At 36.9% G+C, this 27,134-nt stretch overlaps 1 protein-coding gene across 2 annotated transcripts in view; it reads left to right on the top strand.

Annotated features, from left to right (window-relative positions):
• LOC135845231 (sodium-independent sulfate anion transporter-like) overlaps nt 1-26,229 on the top strand; it is a 75,251-nt gene extending 49,022 nt beyond the window's left edge. For both annotated transcript variants that reach the window (XM_065363696.1, XM_065363702.1), the window contains one exon: nt 25,511-26,229. In XM_065363696.1, the coding sequence (XP_065219768.1) occupies nt 25,511-25,656 (146 nt within the window). In that variant the 3' untranslated portion in view covers nt 25,657-26,229. The remainder of the gene's footprint in view (nt 1-25,510) is intronic.
• The last annotated feature ends 905 nt before the right edge of the window (nt 26,230-27,134 follow it).

The following is a 27,134-nucleotide window of genomic DNA, read 5'->3' as shown; positions in this document are numbered from 1 at the left end:
TCTAAAAATCATGTCTAATCGATTTGCCCCAGTATGCCCATAGGCACAGTGTAGGTAGTCGACAGTGTCGTAAAGCAAACGATCAGGTAAATATGGTATTTGCGATTTGTCTGGTAAAATTTTCATCAGACGTTTTTTACCATCGCGTGTGTACATTATGTCATAAATTTGTTTTTTACGGAGTGACGTACCCTGTTGCTTCTTATTATTTGCTGGTACGTCTTCTTCTAAGACATCCATTATCTTTTTGCAATGTTTATCTCTAGCTTGTTCGTCTTCTATATTGGATAGTAGGTCGAATAATCTGGGTACGTTTTCGTCCATAAATTTGCAATCCAGAGGTGGTAGAGCGGTCTTTTTACTGGCACCTGTGAGTTCATGATTGTCTTCCTTGTGAAAACCTTTCGTGAACCTGGGTACCACTTGGTTAATCATCAATAGATCGAGCTCTGTTAGCTCTTCTATGACGATATTTCCGACTACCAATTCTGGTGCTTTGATGTCGTATAGCGCTTTATTAGACAACTTCATGTCATAGATTAGATCGAAATTGCATATAGTTGTAACCCATTTTGCAGCTTTTCGGTGCGTTTTCGCCAGACTCTCAAATTCTTTGTAAATTGGGAGCAAATTGGCACGCACGTGGACTCTCCTGCTGAAAATCCACATCCAAATCTTTTTAATGATTGAGTAGAGTGTTAGCATTTCTTTGTCATACAGCGTAAAGTTTTTCTGGTGCTCCTTGAAGCCAACAGAAATGAACATAATGATTTGCTTTTGTTCATCTTCCTTGTAGAAGAGAACTGCATTCATTGCATCGTCTGTATAATGCGTATCCAAGAATAAGTCGCCCTCACGTGGAGGTTGTTTCAACGTGAATTCCTTCAAGTACTCCGATTTGAGTATGTCGAAGGCCTTCTGTTGAGCATCCGTCCAGACTATAGGGTCGTCGCCCTTTGTCAGTTCGTATATTGGGCTCAGGATTTGCATGTATCGGGGAATAAACGGCTTGTACAGCACGGTGTTCCCAACAAGAGCTAACACTTCTTTGTTGTTTTTAAGTACGAATTTGCCATGTTTCATATGGGCTTTCTCAAATTTCAGGAATTTTTCCTTTTTAAGGTCCTGTTTATCAATGTTTTCTTTGGATAAGACGAACCCCAAGTAGTCTGTACGCCTCTTAAAAAAGTGGGTTTTGGTCGGATTCAGTTTTAATCCAGCCCGTCTTATTTTTTCGAATACACTGAGTAGTCTATCAAGTGTTTCTTTAAACGTAGTACCAGAGACTTTGACGTCATCCACAAACTTGGAGATGCCTTCTTCGTCCTTTAGCACTTGGTTTATCATATGAACAAACTCACCGCTCGAGATCTTCAATCCGTATGGTAGTCTGTTAAATTCGTATACTTGGCCGTTTATTATGAACGCTGTATACTTTTTCGATTCTTCATCTAGCTCTAATTGCCAGAATCCGGACGTAAAGTCCAGCGTACAAAATAGACCATCAGGTGAACCACTGAATATTACGCTATCGATTGTAGCGGGTTCAGTTAGTACGCATTGTAAAAAGTTGTTCAACTCGTCAGCTGCCAAACACAGTCGTATATCGCCATTCTTTTTAATGACTGGTGCGAGTGTGTTTATAAAAACTGAACGAGATGGCCGAATTATTCGCAAATCTAACATCTTTTGAGTCGTCATGTCGAGGGCTTGTTTTAACCGAGCTGGAGGTCTATATTTTTCGCCTCGTGGCACTGCTAGGTGCCCCTCACCAGGGATAAAGTTGAAATGTACTTTTTCACCTTTGTAACATCCCGGATTCAGACTAAATATGTCTTGATAAGCATTGATCTTGTGCATGGCATCGTCTACCTCCTTTTGAGGTGCAATGCCAAGCTCTCGTATTTCAGCTAAATCTTCGATGAGATTTTTCTGCATAATACGTACTGCTTTAATTCGGTCTTCTTCAGGCTCTTTTAGCTTGTCTCTTGTAGACATGCTTGTGGCCATTAAATCAATAGTTATAGTAGTGTGTTCAGGGATTTGCTCAATCTTAAATAAAGAGAGCGCATCTTTATACACATCTGGGTTTATAAATGCAATTGTAAAATGATCATCATCCTTAGGTTCATGACTTACGCATCTCTGGCGGAAATGTAAGTGTAGATCCAAATGCTCCATGGCTACTCTTCCCAGTATGAAAGTGTTGCCAATGGTGTCCATTATGTAGAATGGTACTACAAATTCCTTCGGACCAAAATTGAATGTAATTTCGGCCAGAATTTGTGACGCTCGTTCAATTGCGTTATTGGCCATACGTAGCTGCACGATGCGATCCATAGCGATTTCGCGTACTGCATGTGGCACTTTCAATTTGAGTTGTTTCAGCACATTCCTTGAGATAACGTTGGGAAGTGCTCCCGAGTCCAACTGAATGGCGACGATCTTATCACCTACTGTGATTGGAACGACGCAAGTTGGGTCATCGGTACCTTCGTTTACCACTAATGGTTTAGCTTTTTCTTTCAGCTGAGTTTCATCAAGGTGTGCGTTGTCAATCGCTTCGAGTGCTCGAGCTTCTTTAATTATTCGTTTTCGAAGTGCATGATGTCTCCATTTCTTGTCGGCAGGTAGGCCTCTTATGAATTTCACGCGTGTTGTAGTCGTATCACTATTACACGGAAATGTCTTAATGCCATCCCTTGTCAACAATCTGAGCAATCTGTCTTTGGGAGGTTTCTTGATTATTGCATTTTTAACTCCAAAATCTCCGATTGGTCTTCGATCCTTCGCTCTATGGTGAATGTTCAAGACTTCAAAAGGAGTTGGAGAATAATCAAGTTCCGGAAACTCGTCTAATACGAGTTCTGGGTCCTCCATTATCAAACATTTGACATCCATCTCTCTTATGGATTTCTTAGTTTGATTTCCTTGTACTAAACCGTCGTCGTCAAGTTCTGTTAACTGAGCAGGACGGGTGTATTTGTCCGTGAATGTTTCATAGTACTCCTCTGGTAACATGCAACACGTTGGATCTCGTTGGCAATTGGGATTATTGCACGAGGTTCGATATTCCATGAATAAGGTTTTCTTTCTAGGTTCGACGACCTGACTACCTTTTAATGGTTCAACCTTTGTTGCTTCTTCCTGCTTAGGTTGCTGTTCAGGCGGAGCCATGTACGTGTACGGAGGTTGCGGACGTTGTTGGAGAATCTTTTGCATTTCGTCGTATGGAGATTTGATCGCGTTTCTGCTTAAACGTACTCGTTTCCATTCTTCGAATAATCTGTATATACCTGTACAAACCATGTCGTAAATCACATGGTACGTAGGTATAGCAGGGTAGTACTTGTTCCTATCCTTTTCGAATTTGAACTTTCGTTCACAAGGAATTACTCGTTGGTTTTTATCTGCCATGACGCCCATCGCTTCGACACCGGAGGCCGTTATCAATTTTTGCGTCTGCAAATAATACATGGGCGGTTCTTTCCAGAATATTACAATTTGGTCGTCCGCCGCGTTTTGAAATATTTTACGGTATTCGATGTATCGATCTAGTTTAACGCCAATGCTTTTGGGGTCACCTGGAATGCAGGGTTTTACTATTGGGAAGATTAATATAATCAATTCCGCCCCTTTATCTTTGACTAGTAGATCTAAGAGTTTGTTTAGACTTTTCTTTATTTTGTCATAAGGTTGAGGTGAGTGATTCAATTCGAATTGCAGAGCTGATAGAACGAATTTCTCTCCTTCGGGGAATTCCGTTTTCTCTATACGTCTGTATAATTCTTCAATTGGTAATTGATCACGTAAATATGGTGGCACCGCTACCGGTAATGGCGTGTCTCCTCTTTTTAGGAAATGCGCTATACCGTCGCCTACCCAAATGAATTCCGTAAAGATTGACTTCATGGGGACTTTGATGTTACTAGACCGTGCCCCTGTAGTGTCTAGTCCTTTTAGTTTTCCGAATTGTCATCGTTTCCTTGGTCTTGACTCTCGTTGGAATCTTGACTCAGGTCGATTTCTTCGATTTCTGCACAGAAATCGGCATTGTCCGGAGTACCTTCTCCTACCGTACCATCCTCGTTTATTACGAAGAAATGTACTGGTAAAGGTATCTGACTAGACACTTTCGGTTGGAAAGTCGAGGGTTTTCTGGCTTCATGCGGTTTTTCACCACGATTGTCGCTGTTCTGGGGTTTAGCATTATCGTTGCTGTTGTTATTACCACCAGAATTGTTCGAATTGGTATTAGAATGGGTGTTCTGTTTAACACCATTGCTATTACTAGTTTTGTTCGTGTTGGGATAGAAATTAATTTTCTGATTCCCTTTGAAATTGTTACCTAAAGCCTTTTGTAGCTTTTGGTATGCCATTTGTAGTTGTCCTTCGTTTACATTTTTGTTCGTAACAGCTGGATACGATTTCTTCGGAGGTTCCGGCGCATTATGCGGTGAATTCGTAATCATTGGTTGGGTCGTCCAGTTCCCTATTGGAGTAGGACCTTGCGTAGAATTCCTATTCCTGTCAGAATTAGAATTCTTCGCATTCTTCTGCGAATTCCATCCTCCATTAAGGTTGGAATTCTGGAAGTTTTGATTGTTACCCATATTCCAATTCGAGTTGGAGTTTTGATTCCAACTTATTTGCGGACCGAAATTCTGGTTTGAAGTCATCGGAGTCTGATTACCCCATTGATTCAAATTCCAGTTATTATTCGGGTTACCGGGAATTTGAGTCCATTGTCCATTCGCATTGAGTATCCAATACGTGGACTGTGGTAAACCGTTTCCGTTATTCCAATTGTTGTTAGGCATTCTATTCCATTCGAATGATGGAGTTTGTTGCCATTGAACGGGCGTCATCGCGCTGTTGCGAACTGCAATGCGTACATTATTCTTCGGGTCAGAGTCATAGTTAGCGAATTCGTCAAGTTTTCTTATAAAACCTTCCACTGTAGTTTGTTTCGCTAATTTCTTATCGTATGGGTAAGGCACTTTTTCAGCTGCCACTTCCAATACTTTGGAAATATTTGGATGTTTGCGTTTGATTAGAGATAGGACCCATCTCTTTATCTCCAAGAACAGACGTTTCTCTGTTTTGGTTTCGCAAAAATATTTCTGAAAGTATTCCCATGCATCGTTTTGACACTGACTGTTCCAATAATGTTGAAGGAATCTCTGTTTTAGTTCTTCGTAATCCGTTATTCCCACCATGTCGCCTTTCCACTCTGTCGCATCTTGAGTCTCAATGACTCCTTGGAATGCGTAAATTTTCTGAGTTTCGGCGGCATTGCTTTTGTTTACGTAGTCTTCAAACTGACGTACAAATTCATGAGGGAAGTAACGTTTCGATTCGTCATAATAAATACCAGCACTTCTGACTAAGTTGGCATTTATTTTCAAGGTTGGGTTGGAATTAAGACCACTGTTGGGTCTACATCCACCTTCCTTTCTCATATCCGCAACTGCATGAGCTAACTGGCTGCATTCTGCCTTATGTTTTGTCATTTCATTTTTGAATAGGTTGGTCGCTTGGTCAAATTTGGTTTCACATTGCGTTGCCTTTTGCATCGCGCTGTCAGCTTTTTGTAAAGCTGCACCAGTAGTTTGACCTACATATTCTTTCATGCCAGCGGCCCATTGGGTACAGTGTTCACGAACGTCTTTTACGTCGTTTCTGTATCCGTCAATGTTGCGGTTCGTACTACCTGCATGGTCCACAAGATTAATTAGACAGTCTTCTATTCGGATAAGGCTGTGTTCTTGAACTGCTTGACCAATCTGTAGGTTCTCTATGGCACCTTCAGTGAAATCCCATGTTTGCTGAAACAACGATCTCAACGGATCATTTATTTCAGCATCGGTGGCGATTTCAGGTCGTTTCGGTTCAGTTTTGGATCTGCATTCTTCCCTTTTTGAGTCCCTGTAATTTTGCAGGTGACGTGTCCTCGCTGGGGGCGGGTCAGGGAGATCTGATCCATGTACCATGTTATTTTCTTCGGTAGGTACGTAATCTTCGTCATCCTCATCATCATCCTCGTCATATTCTTCGTCAGAATTGTTTGATGGCGGATGACTGCTGAACAATGATTCCACAAGGTTCTGCGGACTCGATTGTTGTTCAGGTTGTTCTACGTTTAAATCCTGCGTAGGTGGATTTTTTCGATTTTTCCGTTTGGATTTGTTATCCGAATTTTTCAACGTAACGCACGATTCTTCGTGCGTTTCACCAATACATAAGCAATGTACTTGGTGTTGCGTAAGGGCTACCGCTTTACTTCGGGTGCCTGCAGCTGGTCCAGTAAATGCCATTTCGTTCGAATTCAACTACAGCTGGGGTAATATTACGACGAATATTTTCCCTTTTTTGTGTGAAATTTCTATTAAATTTCGAACACAAATTCACGTGCAATGCTGGTTTTAATTCGCGAGTTGGTTCTGGTACACAAAAATATTCTATCACGTAAATTGCGCTTCACTAGCACTGAGCTATGCAGTCGGTTGACTCAAGTCGCTAGATTACTACGGCGAGTAATCCGGACAAGATAAAAAGCGCTGAGTCAAGACGAACTGTTTCACACGTGCTCGAAACGTGTTTCTTAGCGGGATTCGAGTGCAAAGTCACTTCAGAGGTGACTCGGACAAGATAAAGAGCACTAGATCTCAGCTAAAAAATTAGCTTCGAATGAATCGCGAACACGAACACGAATTGCTGGAGAAAAAATTCAGGTGCCAAAATACCACCTTGGGTATTTCTGAAAAAATACAAGGACACTGAATTATCACTCAGCTTTGAGTGCTGGTTTGAAAAATACGCGAAAAATGCTTGCGATGTGTTTGCTTTGATTAAAAGCCACTCGCGAAATGTACTGTAATATTTTACGATATTACTTACCAATACTGCTGCAAAATATAGCTTCGAACAGAAGTTCTACTGCTGCTGATCGCGTGGTTGAAAAACAAACGCGGAGAAATTATGCAAATAAATTGCTTAGTATCAAAATTCACTTTAAAAAATAAAACGTGAAAAGATACCGGACAAGACACACACGGAGGACGCAAAAATGCGCGCGAAAAAATAACACAATGACAGTCAAGCTGCTTCTGGAGGAGCGTGGCTAGAACCGTCGTCGCACTTGAAAAGAAAAATATATAATGCGAGCCGCGGTAGCTATCAACTCGTCGGTTGGTGGCTACGCAGCTGCAGCAGCGACATCAAAAGATGGCGGCTGGTGCGACGTGTGTGTCTGTCCTTGGGTGGTGGTAGGGGTCACGCAACAATGCGGCGGACAAGCTGGAACTCGCTTTTCACGTTTCAACGAACGGATTGAGTTCTGAGAAATTCTCAACGGATATTTTATCCATCGATGGATTTCATCATCTACCACCACACATACACATGTAAAAATAAACACGTTTTCGTCAAATTCTGGCAAATTTGACTAGGTGTGTGTGTGTATGAGTGAAAGCAACTTAATACTTTCGTGATTATTTACTTTGAAATATTCACAAGTATTCTTTCCTTTCCTATTTTCGGACACTTTGGTCTGAGAATAGTCAAGAAGTGAATCGTAAGTACAATTAAAATCATACTGCAAGTATTATTTTCCAAAGTTTGGTCGCGATCTAAACTTTGTACTCATAACGATTTACTTCCTCCAAGCTCAGATTACGACGAATCTGTGCTTTTTGGACACTCGGAAGGGCGCCAATGTAAGAGGGTAAAATGACTTAAAGCAGTGATTGGTAATGTGACTTACGATGGTTGCTATTGTGTTGTTTCCAAGAAATATCCCTTAGAGTATTTCTACTAAATACTCACCGGAATACCTCACATGCTCGGCTAGGGCGTGAGTAGGAAATGGTTGCTTTTACACTCTTAACATATGATCATACACACCATAAATAATAACAAGTTATACACGAGAATAATATTTAATGTGTGCAATATTAACAACACGTTACATGATTAGCACATATGTAAATGTACTAGTTAACATGACACTTTCTTAAACTAAATATACACACGTTGGTGTTACACACTGTGGTGTAGGTTTGGATAAGTGATCTCCTCTGGCAAGGAGATCTAACTTATTCACACTGATATGTGCAAGTACTTACCCAGAGTGGCGACGAGTAGATCATCACTCCTTCTCGTCTATTGAATGAATATACTAAACACTAATTAAAACTAAAGCACTAAATATAACACTTAACACTCGAGAGTAAAACTTATACTTAAATGACTGCATTAACCCATTAACCGTGAATAACATACCCGCGTGCACTCGGATACATTACTGGCGTTCTGTACTCTCGTCGCTTGGCTCGTATGGCTAGCTGACGAGAATACAACGCAGTGTTGCCTTAGTGCAACGCAGTGTTACCATGTGGGCGAGCCCTATACATACCACGTACGGCATAGTAGTATATCACAAATGTCGACATATTACGTCGATTTACCTGGTTTCCAACCGTCCTGGAGTCTCCAGCAGATTTTCGAAAGTTAAAATTTTCAAAGAATTTCATCTGGAATAAATTAGAAAGCTATAATTTACTTTATACCTTACAATTTTAAGATATCATTGATATCAAGTCGATTTGAGGTAGTTTCAAACTGTCCTGGAGCCTCCAGCAGATTTTCGGAAGTTAAAATTTTCAAAGAATTTTATCCGGAATGAATTGGAAAGTTATGATTTACTTCATACCATAAAATTTCAACATATCAAGTCCATTTGAGGTAGTTTCAAACCGTCCTGGAGCCTCCAGCAGATTTTTGAAACTTGAAATTTCCATAATATTTCGTCAAATGCGGCTGGAAAGCCGAAATTTACGCTGCACTTTAACTTAAACACGCTATTAAGTCGACTGCTAGTGAGTTCGCGTCATTTTGGAGCCTCCAGCGACTTTTTGAAAATTCTTGGAGCCTCCAGTAGATTTTTGAAACTTGAAATTTCAACAACATTTCATCAAATGGAGTTATGTCATTGGAAAGCCGAAGTCCATACTGTAAACCAATTTCAATACGTTATGAAGTCGACTGTGGGTGAATTTCAAATCATTTTGGAGCCTCCAGCGACTTTCTGGAAATTACTGGAGCCTCCAGTAGATTTTTGAAACTTGAAATGGAGTTGGAAAGCCAAAGTACACTCTGCACATTACGTGCTCAAGTTGATTCGGACAGATTTTGTGACATTTTTAGAAAAACACACGTTTCTAAGAATTCGCTGGATGCTCCATAACGGATTGGAATTGCCTGGAATCCACTTCGAAGCGATGTCGAAAATAAGATGCATGCAAACTGAATTTCGCCTGAGGTGAGTTATTTTGGAGCATCCAGCAACTTTTTGAAACTTGAAATTCCCACAGAATTTCATCAAAAATGGAGTTAATTGCCTCTCTAAATTTGAAATCAGTGAAATTTCACTGCTTACAAGGGAACTTCTTGAGGTGTCACACTCCGATTTGAACGGGACCGCGATTTTTGGAAAGAGCATAGTCTAAAATCCCCAAAACCAAATTTTCAGCTGCCCGAGTTCATTTTTCGATTTTTGGCGAATTTTTGAAAATTCAAATTGTCTGTTTTTGGCGATTTATGCTTTTTTTAAAAGTACGTACTTGATCAATAAAAATGGTCAAAATATTAATTACCCAAATCTAAATTTCATTATTTCCAGCCATTCTGGAGCCTCCAGCGTGATTTTTCAATTTCTCCAGAATTTTGAATTTGCTCCAGAAGGCGTGAATATGAAGTTGGGCAGCTGAAAATCGAGTTGTATATTACACTCGACCTGTTTAACGAGTTTATCCACATTCGAGCCGATTTTGAGAGTGACACCTCAAAAGTGACTTTTTGACCAGCTTCTTTCAAAATTAAATATTCCAAAAAATCAAAATTTTCCCTTTTGTGTGGAAATTTTCGAAATTCACGCGAATTGCTGTATTTTGTCCAAAACTAACCCCTCAATCAAAATTTCACAATTTCCAGCCATTCTGAAGCCTCCAGCGCAATTTTTCAATTTCTCCAGAATTTTGAATTTGCTCCAGAAGGCGTGAATATGGAGCTGGGCAGCTAAAAATCGAGTTGTGTATTATACTCGATCTGTTTAACGAGTTTATCTACATTTGAGGCGATTTTGGGAGTGACATCTCAAGAGTGGTTTTTTGACCAGTTTTTTTCTAAAATCTACTGGAGGCTCCTGAACTGCTCAAAATTGTTTTGAACCGTTTCCAATCGATTTGTCAGGCTGGAAAAAGAGTATATCCAAATTTCAGCTTTCTAGGTCCATTTCGGTAAAATTTTGATTTTTTCCCCTCATTTTTGGCCAAAACTTGATTTTTAAAAATTCACCAAAAATCAAAAAATGCACTTGAGCACTTGCAATTTTGACTTGTGATACATTTCTGCACCGTCTTTCGATCTAGCTTTGTTCAGTTCAAAAATTTCATGCTAGTCGAATGTCGGAAAGCAAAATTTATGATTTCGGCTGACCTGTGTATCAAAATGGCCGCCATTTTGTTAGTAAGGCCAACTTTTTTTGGCAAGTTTTCTTTTAAATGTTCCGTAGAATGTCTCCTTTAAGAAAAAAGGTGCCCCAGAGGATCGGAGGGCCAGTGGGTTTAATTATTCCCATTGTTATATGAATTAAGTAGGTACGGTAGTATATGCATAAGAAAGTGAGAAATTTAGGCAAAATGATTTATTTTCATAAGAAATTTATGAATGCTTTGGATGATTTCAAATCGATTTCATCTGGTTGGATTACACTTCCAATCTGAAGAAAAATGCAGATATTCTGTTGAAATAATGCAGCTATTGTACGTAACTTATTGTGAACGAAAATTGATTTTTGATGGAATACAAGCCAACCACAGAAATATAATCAGTTAATTCAAAATGCTCCTATAATTTTGAATTTACTCATTATATTTCTGTGGCTGGCTTGCATTCCATCAATATACAATTTTCGTTAACAATAAGGTATGTACAATAGCCCCACTATTACTTCGACAGAATATCTGCATTTTAATTCAGTTGGAAATGTAATCTAACGAGATAAAATCGATTTGGATTATCCAAAGTATCCATGAAAGGTTTTCAATAAATATTAAAATAGTCAACGAGTTGTTTGATGGCTTATTTAACGGATGAAGTTGATTTTGATACTTTTTCTTCGAGTACTATATTTTCCTTTAGATTTATTGTGCGGATATCTATATCCCCAGCTGGGTCCTTCAAATTGGATTCTTTATAGAATTTTTCTTCTGTAGGTAATGAGTCATGTTGGCACTTCTTGTGTGATGAGTTCCTTTCTGGTTTTAAAGTTGGTAGTTGAATGACCGCAAATTAATTGTCTGTAGATGTAGAATATTCATAGAATTCCTATTATGGCCGTAGTTCAAAATTTTTTCTAAACAACGTAGGTACTTCAATAATCTCTTTAGATGATGATCGTATTCTGATAAATATTCTTTGACCGGATGGTAGGGGACGCATCTCTTCCGCAGTGAAGCACTTTTCGGGTGAACAATACCAATAGTACTTATCAAACACAATAATGTCACAATATACAACAAAAAAATTACCAAATTCTCAAAAAAATGCACATAATTTTTAAAGCTGTTTAGAGGGATAGAAATACAACATGGTTGAAAAATGATAATCTACTAGAAGTAGGTACTTATTAAAATTTCACTCGATGAAATTAACTTACGTATTTGAATTATCTAATCTTTTTAAGTTATCGTATGATCAACATGAACCGCATTTTTCAAACTCAATTTTGTTGTACTTAATTTAAATTTCTAATGGTCATGAGATGGGAAAAATCTATATTTACCTTATCATTCTTCAAGAATGTACCTAGTTGAAGCACCTATATTTGGAAGGAAAGGTGGTAGGCGACGTAGGCGCTTCAGAGGGGCGAAATGACCCCCAAAAGCTTTCAGGCTAATATTTGCGGGTGGAAAATTACAGCATTTCAGCTAATCTCACAAGGGAACCTCATGAGGTGTCAACCTCCGATTTGAACGAGACCGCGATTTTTGGAAAGAGCATGGTTTAAAACCTCCGAAACCAAATTTTCAGCTGCCCAAGTTCATTTTTCGATTTTTGGCGAATTTTTGAAAATTCAAAATTAACTGTTTTTGGCGATTTATGCTTTTTTTTTTAAAGTACATACTTGATCAATAAAAATGGTCAAAATAAGTCCCAAAACTAATATAAATTACCCAAATCCAAATTTCATCATTTCCAGCCATTCTGGAGCCTCCAACGCGATTTTTCAATTTCTCCAGAATTTTGAATTTGCTCCAGAAGGCGTGAATATGAAGTTGGGCAGCTAAAAATCCAGTTGCATATTACACTCGACCTGTTTAACGAGTTTATCCACATTTGAGCGGATTTTGAGAGTGACACCTTAAAAGTGGCTTTTTGACCAGCTTTTTTCAAAATTAAAAAATCCAAAGAATCAAAAGTTTCCCGTTTGTGTAGAAATTTTTGAAATTCACGCGAATCGCTGTATTTTGTCCAAAAGTAACCCCCAAATCCAAATTTCACAATTTCCAGCCATTCTGGAGCCTCCAGCGTGATTTTTCAATTTCTCCAGAATTTTGAATTTGCTCCAGAAGGCGTGAATATGCAGTTGGGCAGCTAAAAATCGAGTTGTGTATTATAATCGACCTGTTTAACGAGTTCATCTACATTTGAGCCGATTTTGGGAGTGACACCTCAAGAGTGGTTTTTTGACCAGCTTTTTTCAAAATTAAACAATCCAAAAAATCAAAAAATAACAGTTTGTGAGGAAATTTTTGAAATTTGCGTGAATTGCTGTATTTCTTCAAGTATTAACCCCCGGGACACAAATTCTACCACTTCCAGCCGTTTTGGAGCGAGAGTGACACCTCAAAAAACCACTCTTGAGATGTCACTCCCAAAATCGACTCAAATGTAGAACAGATCATGTATAATACTCAACTCGACTTTTAGCTGCCCAACTAAATATTCACGCCTTCTGGAGAAAATTCGAAATTCTGGAGAAATTGAAAAATCGCGCTGGAGGCTCCAGAATGGCTGGAAATTGTGAAATTTGGATTTGGGGGGTTACTTTTGGACAAAATACAGCGATTCGCGTGAATTTCAAAAATTTCCACAGAAACGGGAAACTTTTGATTTTTTGGATTTTTTAATTTTGAAATAAGCTGGTCAAAAAGCCACTTTTGAGGTGTCACTCTCAAAATCGGCTCAAATGTGGATAAACTCGTTAAACAGGTCCAGTGTAATATACAACTCGATTTTTAGCTTCCCAACTTCATATTCACGCCTTCTGGAGCAAATTCGAAAATCTGGAGAAATTGAAAAATCGCGCTGGAGGCTCCAGAATGGCTGGAAATGGCGAAATTTGGGTGGGGGGGGGTTAATATCAGTTTTAGGACTTATTTTGAACATTTTCACTGATCAAGTAAGTACGTACTTTTAAAAAAAAAAAACATAAATCACCAAAAACAGTCAATTTTGAATTTTCAAAAATTCACCAAAAATCAAAAAATGAACTTGGGCAGCTGAAAATTTGGTTTCGGGGGTTTTAAAGTATGCTCTTTCCAAAAATCGTGGTCCCGTTCAATTCGGAGTGTAACACCTCAAGAGGTTCCCTTGTCAGGCAGGTTGAGCTATCTCTCTTTGACCAAAATTTCACCATAGCAATGATCTCAGTCAATTCGAGTTGTTTTTGAAAACTGTTGATTACACAACGACATTGAAATATCCCATAACCTGATCAAAGGGGGCTTTAGATATTATTGTAAAGCGACAACATGGGAGCAGCGGTCAACAGGTAAAACTTCTAGTTTGAACTGTTCTTTGATTTTTCTATGACTGCAATGGATTTCTTGGAAATTGATTTTTCCTTTGTAAAAAGGAAAATGGATCCAATCTTTCAAAACGATATCAGCATTTCTATTCAGTTTAAAGTGCAGACCAATAAAATAGCACAGCTTCGGATTATCCAAAGCATCCATGAAAGCGATTGGATCGTTTTTAATACCATGTAACAGTTTTTTAATGGCTTTCACTGATGTAGTGTTTTTTGCACATTCGACTTTAATAATTGCCAAATGTCGTGGTAGGTTTAGTACGATGATATCAATAAGGCCAGACGGATTTGTCAAAGTTGTATGTCTGAAAATATTTTGTTTGGTTTTAACCTCGATACCAGAGTGGTTAAATATTATTTCTAGTCGTTTTGGGACTTCATCCGTAATAAACTCGTCATCGTCACGGGCTTCTGAATAATTATAGGATCTCAAATTGAATGTTTTCAGAGTAGCCATAGCATCTTCAATCTGTCCGCCATGTAAATAGCGATTCAAATTAATCAATTCATGTTGACGAGTGTTGACTAAATATCCTTTCCTGTGGAAATCATAATTTGCTAGAGCATCTTCTAGTGCCATTTCAACTTCTTTGTTAGTCGATTTCAATCGTACTATTTCCCCATTATAATCGTCAATCGTAAAGTATCCGTTAGTCAAACAAATCTTATTGGACCATGGAATGATACGAACTCCCGGAGCAACTCGTTCTTCGAGAGATTTTTCACTAATTACCACGCCATTTTCATACTCCTTTAATGATTTTGAATATTGATAAAAATTTTCGATCATGGCATCCATAAATTCTAACTTTGCCCTGAACACTGTTATTTTTTTGTTGGATAAGCTTTTAATAACTGATACCGGATTGGAGACTCTAGGAGACTTGCATTGGTAATCGAATTGATAACCGCCATACCACTCGAACAAATCTTTGATAACCTCTTCGTCACTCCAGTCACATGTTATTCCAGCTTGTTTTCCAAACGAGGGAGCTCTAACTTTTGCCAACTCCTGTACATGGTATCTCAAGTCGGTTTCAATTTCTTCCTCTGTGAAACCAAAAACGGCGGCCATTTTGTTTCCATAGGTGAAATCTGGAAAACAATAAGTGCCTCCTCCCATGTAATAATCAAATTCCAAACTCGATAAACCAGTCACAAATGCAAGTCCTATATAATCGACGGTGTTTTCAATACATTCGTAAAACGAATTGTAGAACGATACTAAATCGTTAGCCATTTGAGAATCGTTATGTTTATTGGACAAAAGCTTCTGGTAGGAGGCGTCGTAATCATCGATCAAAATGACAACTGGTAATTGTTTTTCAAAACTTAATTTGTCGATTAGAGTGAAGATATTACCAATATCAAAATCAACGCCATACGATTTTGCTATTTCTTTAAAACGCTCGTGTAGTAGATCTTCCATTATTTCTACTCTCCCTGCGTGTAATAAAGCAAAATTAATATCAATTACTGGAAATTCTAACCATTTTGATTGCTTTAATTTGGGGAAACGATGCGAGAAACGGAGGCGCATCCACTCGGTGTTTCCAATTTCGTGCACGTACAGTCCTTCAAACAACGATCCGTTGGTAGCCATGTAGAAATGTTTAGCCATATCGACGAAAGTAGATTTACCAAATTGTCTTGGTCGAGCAACCAATTGGAGAGGGCGTTCTGTCAAATGTTTTAAATATCTAGTTTTGTCCACATACAAAGATTTCGTTGCTCGAATCCTTTCCCAGGAGTCAGTATCAGATGGCAGAGGACGCATCTCGTCTGCTGTGAAGCTTTTATCAGGCAAACAATATGATGTACTCTTCAAACTAGCAATTGTTATCAAACACACTAAAAAAAACGAATTCTCGGAAATACTCGTCATTTTTAAAGCTATTTACAGTGGACAGAAATTCAACATGGATGACAAATGAAGATCTACTACCTACTTACGTATTAATTTAGAATTTTAGATACTTGAATTATCTAATCTTTTTAAATCATCGTATGATTAGCATGACCCCGGAACCATTTTTTTGAAAACCTTTTTTGTTGTAATTGGAATTTTTAATGATCATGAGATAGGACAAATCCATCGTTGAAGAACATACATGTTGATATGTACAATGATACAGCCTGCACAACAATTGTCGACATCGACATTTACATCGACTACATTTTTTTCCAACATAATGATGGAAAAGTGATCAATTAATTATTTAGTAGGAATCTTCTGCCCGTACAAAAGCCAGGTAAATGAAAATTTTCGAAATTTTCTCATTATTTCTGATACCTCGACATGCCATCTCGACATGTAGATGTAAAATTCGATGCTCGAAATTTACATCTGCAACTATGCCGACCAATTTTTCAGAATTAAAAGTTCTGTTTCAGTGTTTAAAAGTTTAGTAAACATTCAAAAGTATGGTCTTGTTCAATGAGGAAAACAAGTTTTTTAGGGAATTGATGAAATTATTCACTTTTCCACAGTTTGGAGTTGTAGATCATATGATGTTGATGTGGATGTATTTGTTGATGTCAAATTTCCCATCAACATTAACATCGACATGTCGACATGAAAATGGATTAGTTTAGTACTCTTTGATAAAGTATTGCACCATCTTTGATATAAGGAATTTCTGTTCAACTTTTTGATTATACAGACTTCTCGTCTGTTCTTCTTCGGACGTGGACTTTGCATCAATGCTGTTTTCAGCATGAGCAATAGCCACATCAGAGGAAATCATTTTTGAGAAAAAAATTTAAAATTTGTAAACTCAAATTTTATAACTTTAAGAAGCAGGTGGTTGACATAAACTTTGATGTGAACGTTGATCCATCCACATCCGTCACTTTTGGATGCCCCATGTCGATGTGAATTTTGACCCTGTGTCGAGCCAATTGTTGAAACGAATGCAGATCAACATCAGTCAACAATTACATCGACAATTAGCTCAACACAGGGTTGTAATTCACATCGACATGTGGCATCCAAAAGTGACGGATGTGGATGGGTCGACATTCACATCAAAATTAACATGGTCATTGTTGTACAGGAGGCACCCATGTATATTTCCGACTTTTTATTGTGTGTAGCACACTATTAGTTTCGGTCTGAAAGTTGAAAAATTCTTTGGCTCGAATGTTCTCTTAGATGAATGGGCCAATTTTTTTGAAATTTTCATATGTAGATGTGGCCTAACAAGAGGCACGGAACGCTATAATTATAATTGCAATTATTGTAGTAACTTCTTGAGTACTTAAACGCAATTAATTACAAAAATTTGTACCAAAAAAAGAATAAAAAGGGGCAAAGGGCCATATCAAAAGCGAAGCCAACGTCAGTTTTATTGATTTACAACCTTTAGAAAATAAATTTTGAGTTAAGCAAACACAATGGGTGGTAAAAATTTAATTTTGAAGAGCATGTTTTTGGCTCCACCTGGAGTAAAACTTTGAATTTTCAAAATTGAACAATGAGAAAGGTTTTTATCACCATTGTGATTTCTTATCTGCCTCTTTTTATAAATGAAATTTCTAAATTTATGTAACACTGCAGGGGTTGTAAAATCATTTTCATTGTTCAATTTTGATTTTTTGTAAATTAAACAATGGAAAATGTTTTTACAACCCCTGCCATGTTACATTTATATAAGTTTAGTACCTAGGGGACCCTGCCTTATGACGGCGCAGTTCCTGAGATGGCACAATTCTTTCTGGCGTCTTCTGGCAACGCTGATGTAAAAACCAACTACACCCTGTCTTTGTGCTTCACATCTTGGACTTTTCAACATACTTAGTTGTACCTGCTCAAACAACTACCTTGCTTTCTTGAGAACTTATTTTTGTTTTTTGCGTAAAAATTTGTGATTGTTGCAATTTTTACCAGAAGCTCTTCCAAATTAGTTTCATTACTAAAAGTGACTGAAAGTATCTTATTATAATGTGTGAAATTTCATCTACTTTTCAATGCGCTACTCAGTTTTTTCATTAGTGTTCATGTTCATTCAAAATTGACTAAAATTTGAATTTGTATAACCAGTTCTATGATGGCACAGCCTCAAAAGCAAGAGCTTTTCTTCAACAAAAACGGGTAGAATTTGCTAATTTTCAGTTTCAGTTTTCTCTGAAATGTTGTGTTAAAAAAAAAAACAAGTTTTATAATATTATGATGTGTTAGAAAGTCTAAATTTTTGTTTTAAATACGTTTTTTATCAACAAGTGTCTTATTCATTGAGAAATTTGAACGACAAGCATACCATTTTTACATGGTTTCTTATGGGACTACAGTTTTGCTTGGGACCAAATGAGAACGTGAAATCCGGTAAAAATGAGCTGTAACATAATTGTGATGTTTACCGAAAGTAGCAAAGAAAGCCTCTATAAGTCGCACATTGTCCGACGTTTACCTCTATAACTCGAATATTTCAACTCATACCGTAAAGTGAGGTGAATAGAAACAATTTTGAAGTTTGAAGCGCTGTATCTCAAAGACAAATTGAGTTACAGAGCTGTGCGATGGCTCAAAAGTTTGATCTTGACCTACACTTTAATATGCAGTGTTTATATTTAACCTCCAGACACACACCTAGCACCCAGGTCCAAATAATAGGCAATTTTCTATTCACCTTAAGAGTGGGGTGAATAGAAACACTCCCCTTTTCCCCCAATTTTACCACAGTAAATGAACGAATTCGTGCAAATTATTGCCACATATTGTTAAAAACACATTTTCGTTGTAATTTATGATAAAAAAACCATTAAAAATTACTATTTCAATAAAAATTAAAAATATCCCTATATTTTCAGTATGATTTTCCAAAATTTTCACAATTTAGTCATATTTTGCCAAAATTCAATGTCATCTTGTATTCTTTCTGGATTCAAGACATGAAATGCAGTCAATGTGCCGTTGTACAGTCAGTACAGTCTGCAAAACGAATCAGGCTTACTTTTTCTCACGTAAAAACAATAGAAAACACGTGTTTCTATTCACCCCACTTTTCAAAAAAAAAAATTCATTTTTTCTATTCTTCAGCCACAAACATTTTTATTGACAGAATTTGTACTTATGATGATTGAAAAAGTTGTAGAACATTCCAATTAAGCGATTATTTCAACTTTCAATACCACAGTACAACTAGAACATATATTTCTAGACCAACATTGTTAGCTTAAAAAAAATCAGTAAAAAAGCATGGTGCTCATTTTCGGTGATGAAATCTCACCAGGTTGTCCAATATTGGCCGGGTTAATTTTTTTAACATCTGGAAGGTTGTACCTAGTAATTCCTGTTGAGTGTGCATCTTTCCGACTCAAGTGTAGCTACTGCGCACAGCATAAACAAAATTCCCAGTTTTTGTTTCTATTCACCCCACTTTACGGTACTTCTATCTTTTATGCACTTACATATCTCTCAATTCATTCATTTCGTAAGACCTCTATAACTCGAACATTCTCAAAATCTAACCCGCATAACTCGAAACTGATTACCTAGAAAACCTCTATAAGCCGAATGAATGACCATTCCCCTTGAATTTAGAGTTATCGAGAGCATACTGTATTTCATAAAAATGTACCTATTGTTGCAAAAAGATTGAAAAAAGTGAGATTGTCAGCCAAATTTCACTAAAAAAAACTCCAGCCTCTAAACAAATAAAATGGGTTAAATTAGGGATCCTAATGCATTCAATATGATACTTTCAATTGAATTCAAACAATATACTTAATGTTACAGTTTTACTTTTAAAATTGAATTTGCACCATCGGCGCATTTGACCTTACTTACAATTCATTCGATTGAGACAAGAGTTTGAAACCAAAAGTTTTACGTTTCTGGTGGTAAGTAGTAGATAGTCTGAGGGACCTTCCATCAAATTTTTGTTCATTTTGGTTGGATACTTTAGGAGTACCAGGCTTCGGAAAAAAAGTTGTGCCATCTTAAGGCAAGGTCCCCTATAGGTACAACAAAAGCAGGTGGCTACCCTTGAAGAATCATTTTTCATAGTCAAAGTGATATTTTCCAGTCTTGATATTTTTCTAATTTGAGACTTGCCCAGCCTTAGTTTTGGAGCCTTCTTCAGATTTTTGGAACTTGAAATTTCCACAAAATTTCATCAAATGAAGCTGGAAATCCAAAATTCACGCTAGACTGCAACTTAAACACACCATTAAGTTGACTGCTGGTGAGTGCAAGTGAATTTGGAGCATTTTTTGAAAATTCCTACAGCCTTCAGCAGATTTTTGAAACTTGATATTTCGAATTTCATGAAATATTCATTCTGTAAACTAATTTCAATACGCCATGAAGTCGACTACGGATAGATTTCAAGTGATTTTGGAGTCACCAGCGACTTTCTAAAAATTACTGGAGCCTCCGGTACATTTTTTAAACTTGAAATTTACACAAAATTTCATCAAATGGAATTTGTAAAGCCAAAATTCACTCTTCAAAATACGCGTTAAAGTCGATTCGGACAGATTTTGTGACATTTTTGGAAAAACAGAAATTTCTAAAAATTCGCTGGATGCCCCAAAACGGATTCGAATTGCCTGCAATCCACTTCGAAACAACGTCCAAAATAGAATGCAACCCGAATTTTATCTTTCTTGCTCGAACGATGGCGGAAGGGTAATTTTTCATATTTTTGAAGAAGTATGAAATCGATGAACAAAAAATAAGTTTCAGACTGGAATACACTGATTTTGAAAAAAAAATAACGGGTACCTACCTTATCGGCTATCAAGGTCCAAAAAATAGCTGGAAGATTCAAAACGACTTGAAACCCATAATTAGTTGCGGAGTGAATTTCGACTTCACAAGACCAAAATGACTTGAACTCACCAGCAGAGTGCAGCAAGAATTTTAGATTTCCAACTTCGATGAAATTTTGTGAAAATTTCAAGTTTCAAAGATCTACTGGAGACTCCAGAACGGCTCAAAATGGTTTTAAACCGTTTCCAATCGATTTGGCCGATCAAAAATAGGGTACCTATATTCCAAATTTCAGCTTTCTAGACACCTTTCAGTAAAATTTTGATTTTTTTCTCATTTTTGGCAAAAATTTGATTTTTAAAAATTCGCCAAAAATCGAAAAATGCACTTTAGCGAGGATCGGAGAGCGGGTAGGGGGAGGGGGTAGTAGGTAATATGAATTAGGTAGGAAACGATATGCATGAGACAGCAAGAAGTTTAGGCAAAATAATTTATTTTCATAAGAAATTTATTAAGGTGCTGCCTTTCATGGATGCTTTGGATAATAATTCAAATCGATTTTATATCATCGGATTACATTTCCCAGTAACACTAGAAAATGCAGATATCTTATCGAAAAAGTATAGTCCTATTCTACATACCTTATTGTGAACGAAAATTACATTTCAACAAAATCTAACCCAGTTTCAAATTCATGATCAATAAATTCAAAATGATCCTCATTTTGAATTTATTGATTATGAATTTGAAATTGGCTTAGATTTTGTTGAAATGTAATTTTCGTTCACAATAAGGTATGTAGAATAGGACTACGTTTTTTTCGATAAGATATCTGCATTTTAATTCAGTTGGAAATGTTAACCAAAGGGATAAAATCGATTTGGATTATCCAAAGCATCCGTGAAAGGTTTTCAATAAACATTAAAATACTTAGTCGACGAGTTCATTGATGGCTTTAACGAATCAAGTTGATTTGGATACTTTTACTTCGAATATTAGTGCGCGTATTCCTTTAGATTTATTGTGCGGATAATCCCGGTCCTTCAAATTGATATCTTTATAAAAATTTTCTTCTATAGGTAATAACGTAGTCTATTCCGGATTTGTCCTATGATGAGTTCCTTTCTAGTTTTGAAGTAGGTTGTTGAATGACCGCAAAATAATTGTCTGTACTCTGTAGAATAGTTATATGTAGGTACTAGCTTTTCTAATAAGCCCACGATTCCATATTCTTCCCACATCACATAATTCAACGAATCGAAGGGTGGACTTTATATAGCAATCCTTCTTGGAGGTACTGTTATCTTCAACTATAGGTATTTGGAAACTTTAGTTATCGCAGCTTCAACCCACAAGTTCAAAACAAAAGTGATACAGAAATCAAACATGCATATTGGTCGATTTTTTGTGGAAGACAATTCGTCAATTTTTACAACATTTTTATAAAGCATCAGCGATTTCGGATTTTTACGTACAAGATTCTTGTATTAAATTCGATAAATCGATTTGGTGTTTGCCCAGTATGTGACGTTATTTTTTTTCTTAAAAGAGTTTTAATCGCCATGGACACCGGGTTGAGAACTTTTGGAATTTGCAGAGATAATCGAATCTGTACCCATCAACGTATTCTGCTAATTCTTTCGCTATAGTTCATTAATTACATCGTTTTCATTGTAAATTTTCGAGGATTCTCTGGGTTGGAGATCTTAGTTTTGATTCAAGGTAATCTTCCGTAATGTCAAAGGTAGTGGCCATTCTGCTGCCATAAATTCTATAAATTTATGGTAGCCGAATGGCCACTGCGTTAGACATTAGGAAGATGAAGAGTAAGACAAATCCAAGTTACCAGCTTGCAATACGAGATCGTAATCATTATTACTCTCTTTGCGTGTAATAAAGCGAAATTAATATGAATTACTGGAAATTCCAACTGATTTTTTTGATTTGGGGAAACGATGTAAGAAACGGCGGCGCATCCACTCGATGTTTCCGTTTCCGTGCCCGAACAGGTCTTCAAGCAGCGATTCTTTCGTGGCCATGGAGACATTTTTGGCCATATCAACAAAGGTCTCGTAGATTTCCCAAAATATCGTCTTGGTTGAGGAACTGGCCAGAGAGGGTGTTCTTTCAAATGTTTCAAAATCTAGTTTTGTCCACATTCCAAAGATTTCATCACTCGAGTCTCGAATCGTTTCCCAGCGGTTACTATCGGATGGCAGGGGACGCATCTCTTCTACGCTGAAGCATTTTTTGGGTTAACAATACGATAATACTATTCAAACGATAGAAAATTCTCGGAAATACTCATCAGAGGACAGAAATTCAACTTGGATGAGCAAATAATGATCTATGTACTACATACCAATTAAAACTTCATTCGATGAAATTAATTTACCTATTTGAATTATCTAATCTTTTAAATCATCGTATGATCAGCATGAACCTCATTTTTCAAAATCAATTTAGATGTAATTGAAATTTTTAATGATCACGAGATAGGAAAAATCTATCTTATCATTCTTCAAGAATTTACCAAAGTGAAAATTAAAATGCGAGCCAGAGGCAAATATTTGGTTCCATCTCTGTTTTTTGAAAGGGGGGGGGGTGCCGAATGAAAATTTTTCGGGAGTAATTGCAACCCCCCCCCCCCCCCCCGCCGATCCTCCGCGACAACTTTTTTCTTAAAGGGGACGTCCTAAGGAACATCTTAAAGCAAACTTGTCAAAGAAAAAGTTGGCCTTACTTACAAAATGGCGGCCATTTTGATTGACAGGTAAGCCGAAATCGCAGATTTTGCGTTTTAACATAGGACTTGCACGAACTTTTTCAAACTTTACAAAGGTAGATCGAGAGATCATGCAAAAATTCATCACCTGTCAAAATTTCAAGGGCTCAAGTGCGTCTTTCGATTTTTGGTGAATTTTTGAAAATCGAATTTAGGCCAAAAATGAGGGGAAAAAATCAAAATTTTACCAAATTGACCAAGAAAGCTGAAATTTGGGATATATCCTATTTTCGACATGCCAAATCGACTGGAAACGGTTTCAATCCGTTTTGAGCAGTTCTGGAGCCTCCATCAGATTTTTGAAACTCGAAATTCCCACAAAATTCCATCAAATTGGAGTTGTAAAGCTGAAATTTATTCTAAAAACTAATTTCAATACGCTACGAAGTACTGTAGGTGAATTTCAAGTCGTTTTAGAGCCTCCAGCGACTTTTTGAAAATTCCTGAAGCATCCAGGAGATTTTTGAAACTTGAAATTTCCCCAAAATTTCTTCAAACTGAGATGGAAAGCTGAAATTAACTCTACACTCCAATTTTAACACCCTCTGAAGACGACTTCAGGTGGGTTCAAGTCATTTTAGAGTTTCCAGCGACTTTTTTGAAAATTACTGGAGCCTCCGGTAGATTTTTGAAACTTTAAATTTCCCAAAAATTTCATCAAACTGAGATGGAGAGTCGAAATTCATTCTGCAAACTAATTTCAATACGCTACGAAGTGGGCTGCTGGTGGATTTTAAATCGTTTTGGAGCCTCCAGCGACTTTTTGAAAATTCCTGAAGCCTCCAGCACATTTTTGAAACTTTAAATTTTCGCAAAATTTCATCAAATGGAGATGGAAATATGAAATTTACTCAATATTCCAATTTTAACACCCTCTGAAGACGACTTCAGGTGGGTTCAAGTCATTTTAGAGCCTCCAGCGACTTTTTTGAAAATTACTGGAGCCTCCAGTAGATTTGTTATACTTGAAATTCCTGCAACAATAATTTATCAAATGGAGTTGGCAAGCTGAAATTTACTTCGCAGACTACGTGATGGTTTCAAATGGTTTTGAAGCTCTTAGCTACTTTTAGGAAATTTCAATTTTCCAAAAAAACGTCATACAGCCTTTCAAAAAGTCGCTGGAGGCTCCAAAACGACTTGAAATTCACCAGCAGTCAACTTCGTTGCGTATTGAAATTAGTTTGCAGAATGAATTTTGACTCTTCATCTCAATTTGATGAAATTTTGGGGAAATTTCAAGTTTCAAAAATCTCCTGGATGCTTCAGGAATTTTCAAAAAGTCGCTGGAGGCTCCGAAACGACTTGAAATTCACCTACAGTACTTCGTAGCACATTGAAATTAGTTTTTAGAATAAATTCCAGTTTTACAACTCCAATTTGATGGAATTTTGTGGGAATTTCTAGTTTCAAAAATCTGCTGGAGGCTCCAGAACTGCTCAAAACGGGTTGAAACCGTTTCCAATATATTTGGCATGTCGAAAATAGGGTATATTCCAAATTTCAGCTTTCCTGGTCAATTTGGTAAAATTTTGATTTTTTCCCTCATTTTTGGCATAAATTAGATTTTCAAAAATTCACTAAAAATCGAAAAACGCACTTTAGCACTTAGAATTTTGACAGGTGTTAAATTTTTGCATGATCTTTCGATCTACCTTTGTAAAATTTGAAAAATTTCGTGCAAGTCCTATGTTGAAACGCAAAATCTGCGATTTCGGCTGACCTGTCAATGAAACAGGCCGCCATTTTGTAATTAAGGCCAACTTTTTTTTGGGCAAATTTTCTTTGAAATGTTCCTTAGGATGTCCCCTTTAAGAAAAAAGTTGTCCTGGAAGATCGGCGGTGGGGGGTGCAATTATTCCTATTGTCATATGCCGGACTATAAAATTATTACGAGTCTGATAACACAACATCCCAAACTACGACAGTGTGAATTGAGTTGCCGATCTCAAAATTTGAAGGGAACAACTCAATTTTATACAGTGCCTCTCCCTCCTCGTTGTAATTCTCCTCAAGTGGCATAAATTGCCATTTATTCGATAAGTAAATATTAAATAAAGTGTACTCTTTAGCTGTATTCTCATGCTCGAAACAATTTGAAATAAATTCCACTCATCTTGAAAATATTTTACAGACGAAGTAATGGATTTCAGACGTTCGATTACGTATCCAGTAATCGATACGGAATTACAAAATATCAAATTACCAGCCAACAATACGAACAGCATCAACGCCATACACGAGGCCGAAAAACTCATCAAAACAGCAGAAAGCGTTTAAGAGTGAATCGCGTGTGGCAAAGGCAATTGCATTTTAAAAGCGAATACTCGCCAAACTGTGATATCGAGTTTATACTTTCCAGTCAGTACGCTGCAAAGCTACGCTATATTGCTATATACTTTTGCCTATAGATGAGAAAAAATGTATTACAGCATCGGAACAAAACTTTATAGGATATTCAGTATTATAATTTTAAAATGTCTTTTTCGTGTCTTCGTTCTCGTCTCTGCCATACCATATCAATCATACTCAATTTTTTTTTATCCGAAACATCCTTCGCATACTGAATTACTACATATTATTACGAATGCTGCTGGATATACGTATACGATATTGCTCGTATATTTACTACCTACCAGCTACCTATATATTCTTATTCTATCTAAATCAAATTTATATAGGTACGTTACAATATAAATCTTTTTGGAAAAATTTATAACTTGTAGAAAGCAAATATCGAGACTTTCAATAAGAACCATTGTAATTTTTACACGTTCCTATTCAATTGTTGAAAATGTTATCTTATATATAGGTATTTTTTTCTATTACATAAATAAATATAATTCGATTTCATGCGTTTGTGGTACATATGTACAACAGTAACATAAGAAAAAACGTCTTGGTGTGAGGAAGTAGTTGAAAAAGCACGTAAGTGCGTAGTTGGTCGTCCTTCGATGACCTGCAGAAATAAAAACCGTTTGAGGGTATTTTTTTTTTTGGCAAGACTTTAAAGCAGAAGATATAAACTTTGAAAACATCGTGTCTTCGATCATCGTATCGAAAGTTTTTTGAACTAAGTAAGTTTGAAAACTTTCCAATTCGTACATGGGCCTAACGAAAAAAGTGCTGGATATACGAACAAGATGTAAAAATTTTTAGACATGTGCTCGTAAATATGGAATGAACGTGTCTATTTTTAAATTAAAATACTCGTAGGCCAAATTGTTGCTAATGGTCATTTCTGAATGCGGAATGAAAATTTGTAGATATTTTCAAAGTTTTTTTCTCAAATGGTTCCTAATCCTTGAGTAAAAAAACACACATAATTTCTGAAAGGGGTTAAACACTTTGGAATACAGTGGTGCCAATTTTTTAGTCAATATTACCAATGAAAAAAATATGGTTTGTGTTTTTGGCTCTCATTTTCAATTTCTTTGGAATCAGCTAAACCAAGTAAACTAAAAATTGGCACCACTGTTTTCCAAAATATTTCTCCATTTTCAGAAATGATATCTTTCGATGTTCTAGCATAATTAATGCGAACTATTGAGAAGAAAAAATTTTCAAAACACAAATTTACCTACCCAAAAATAAGCGTTTTGCAAATTTTCAACCACTCATGATGGAACCCCAAAAGGTACGTATCTCGGATTTTTATGGCAATAGCAAGAGCAAGAGAATCCCAATTACTTTCCAAAACAGGTTGGGCAGCGTCAGGAACGAAAAAACCAAGTATTTTTCAAAAAGGACCCCTGTTT

This window comes from Planococcus citri, chromosome 1, assembly GCF_950023065.1.
Source record: "Planococcus citri chromosome 1, ihPlaCitr1.1, whole genome shotgun sequence".
Taxonomy (NCBI): Eukaryota; Metazoa; Arthropoda; class Insecta; order Hemiptera; family Pseudococcidae; genus Planococcus; species Planococcus citri.
Note: the sequence above shows the minus strand (reverse complement) of the source record. Positions and strands in the feature narration are given on the sequence as shown.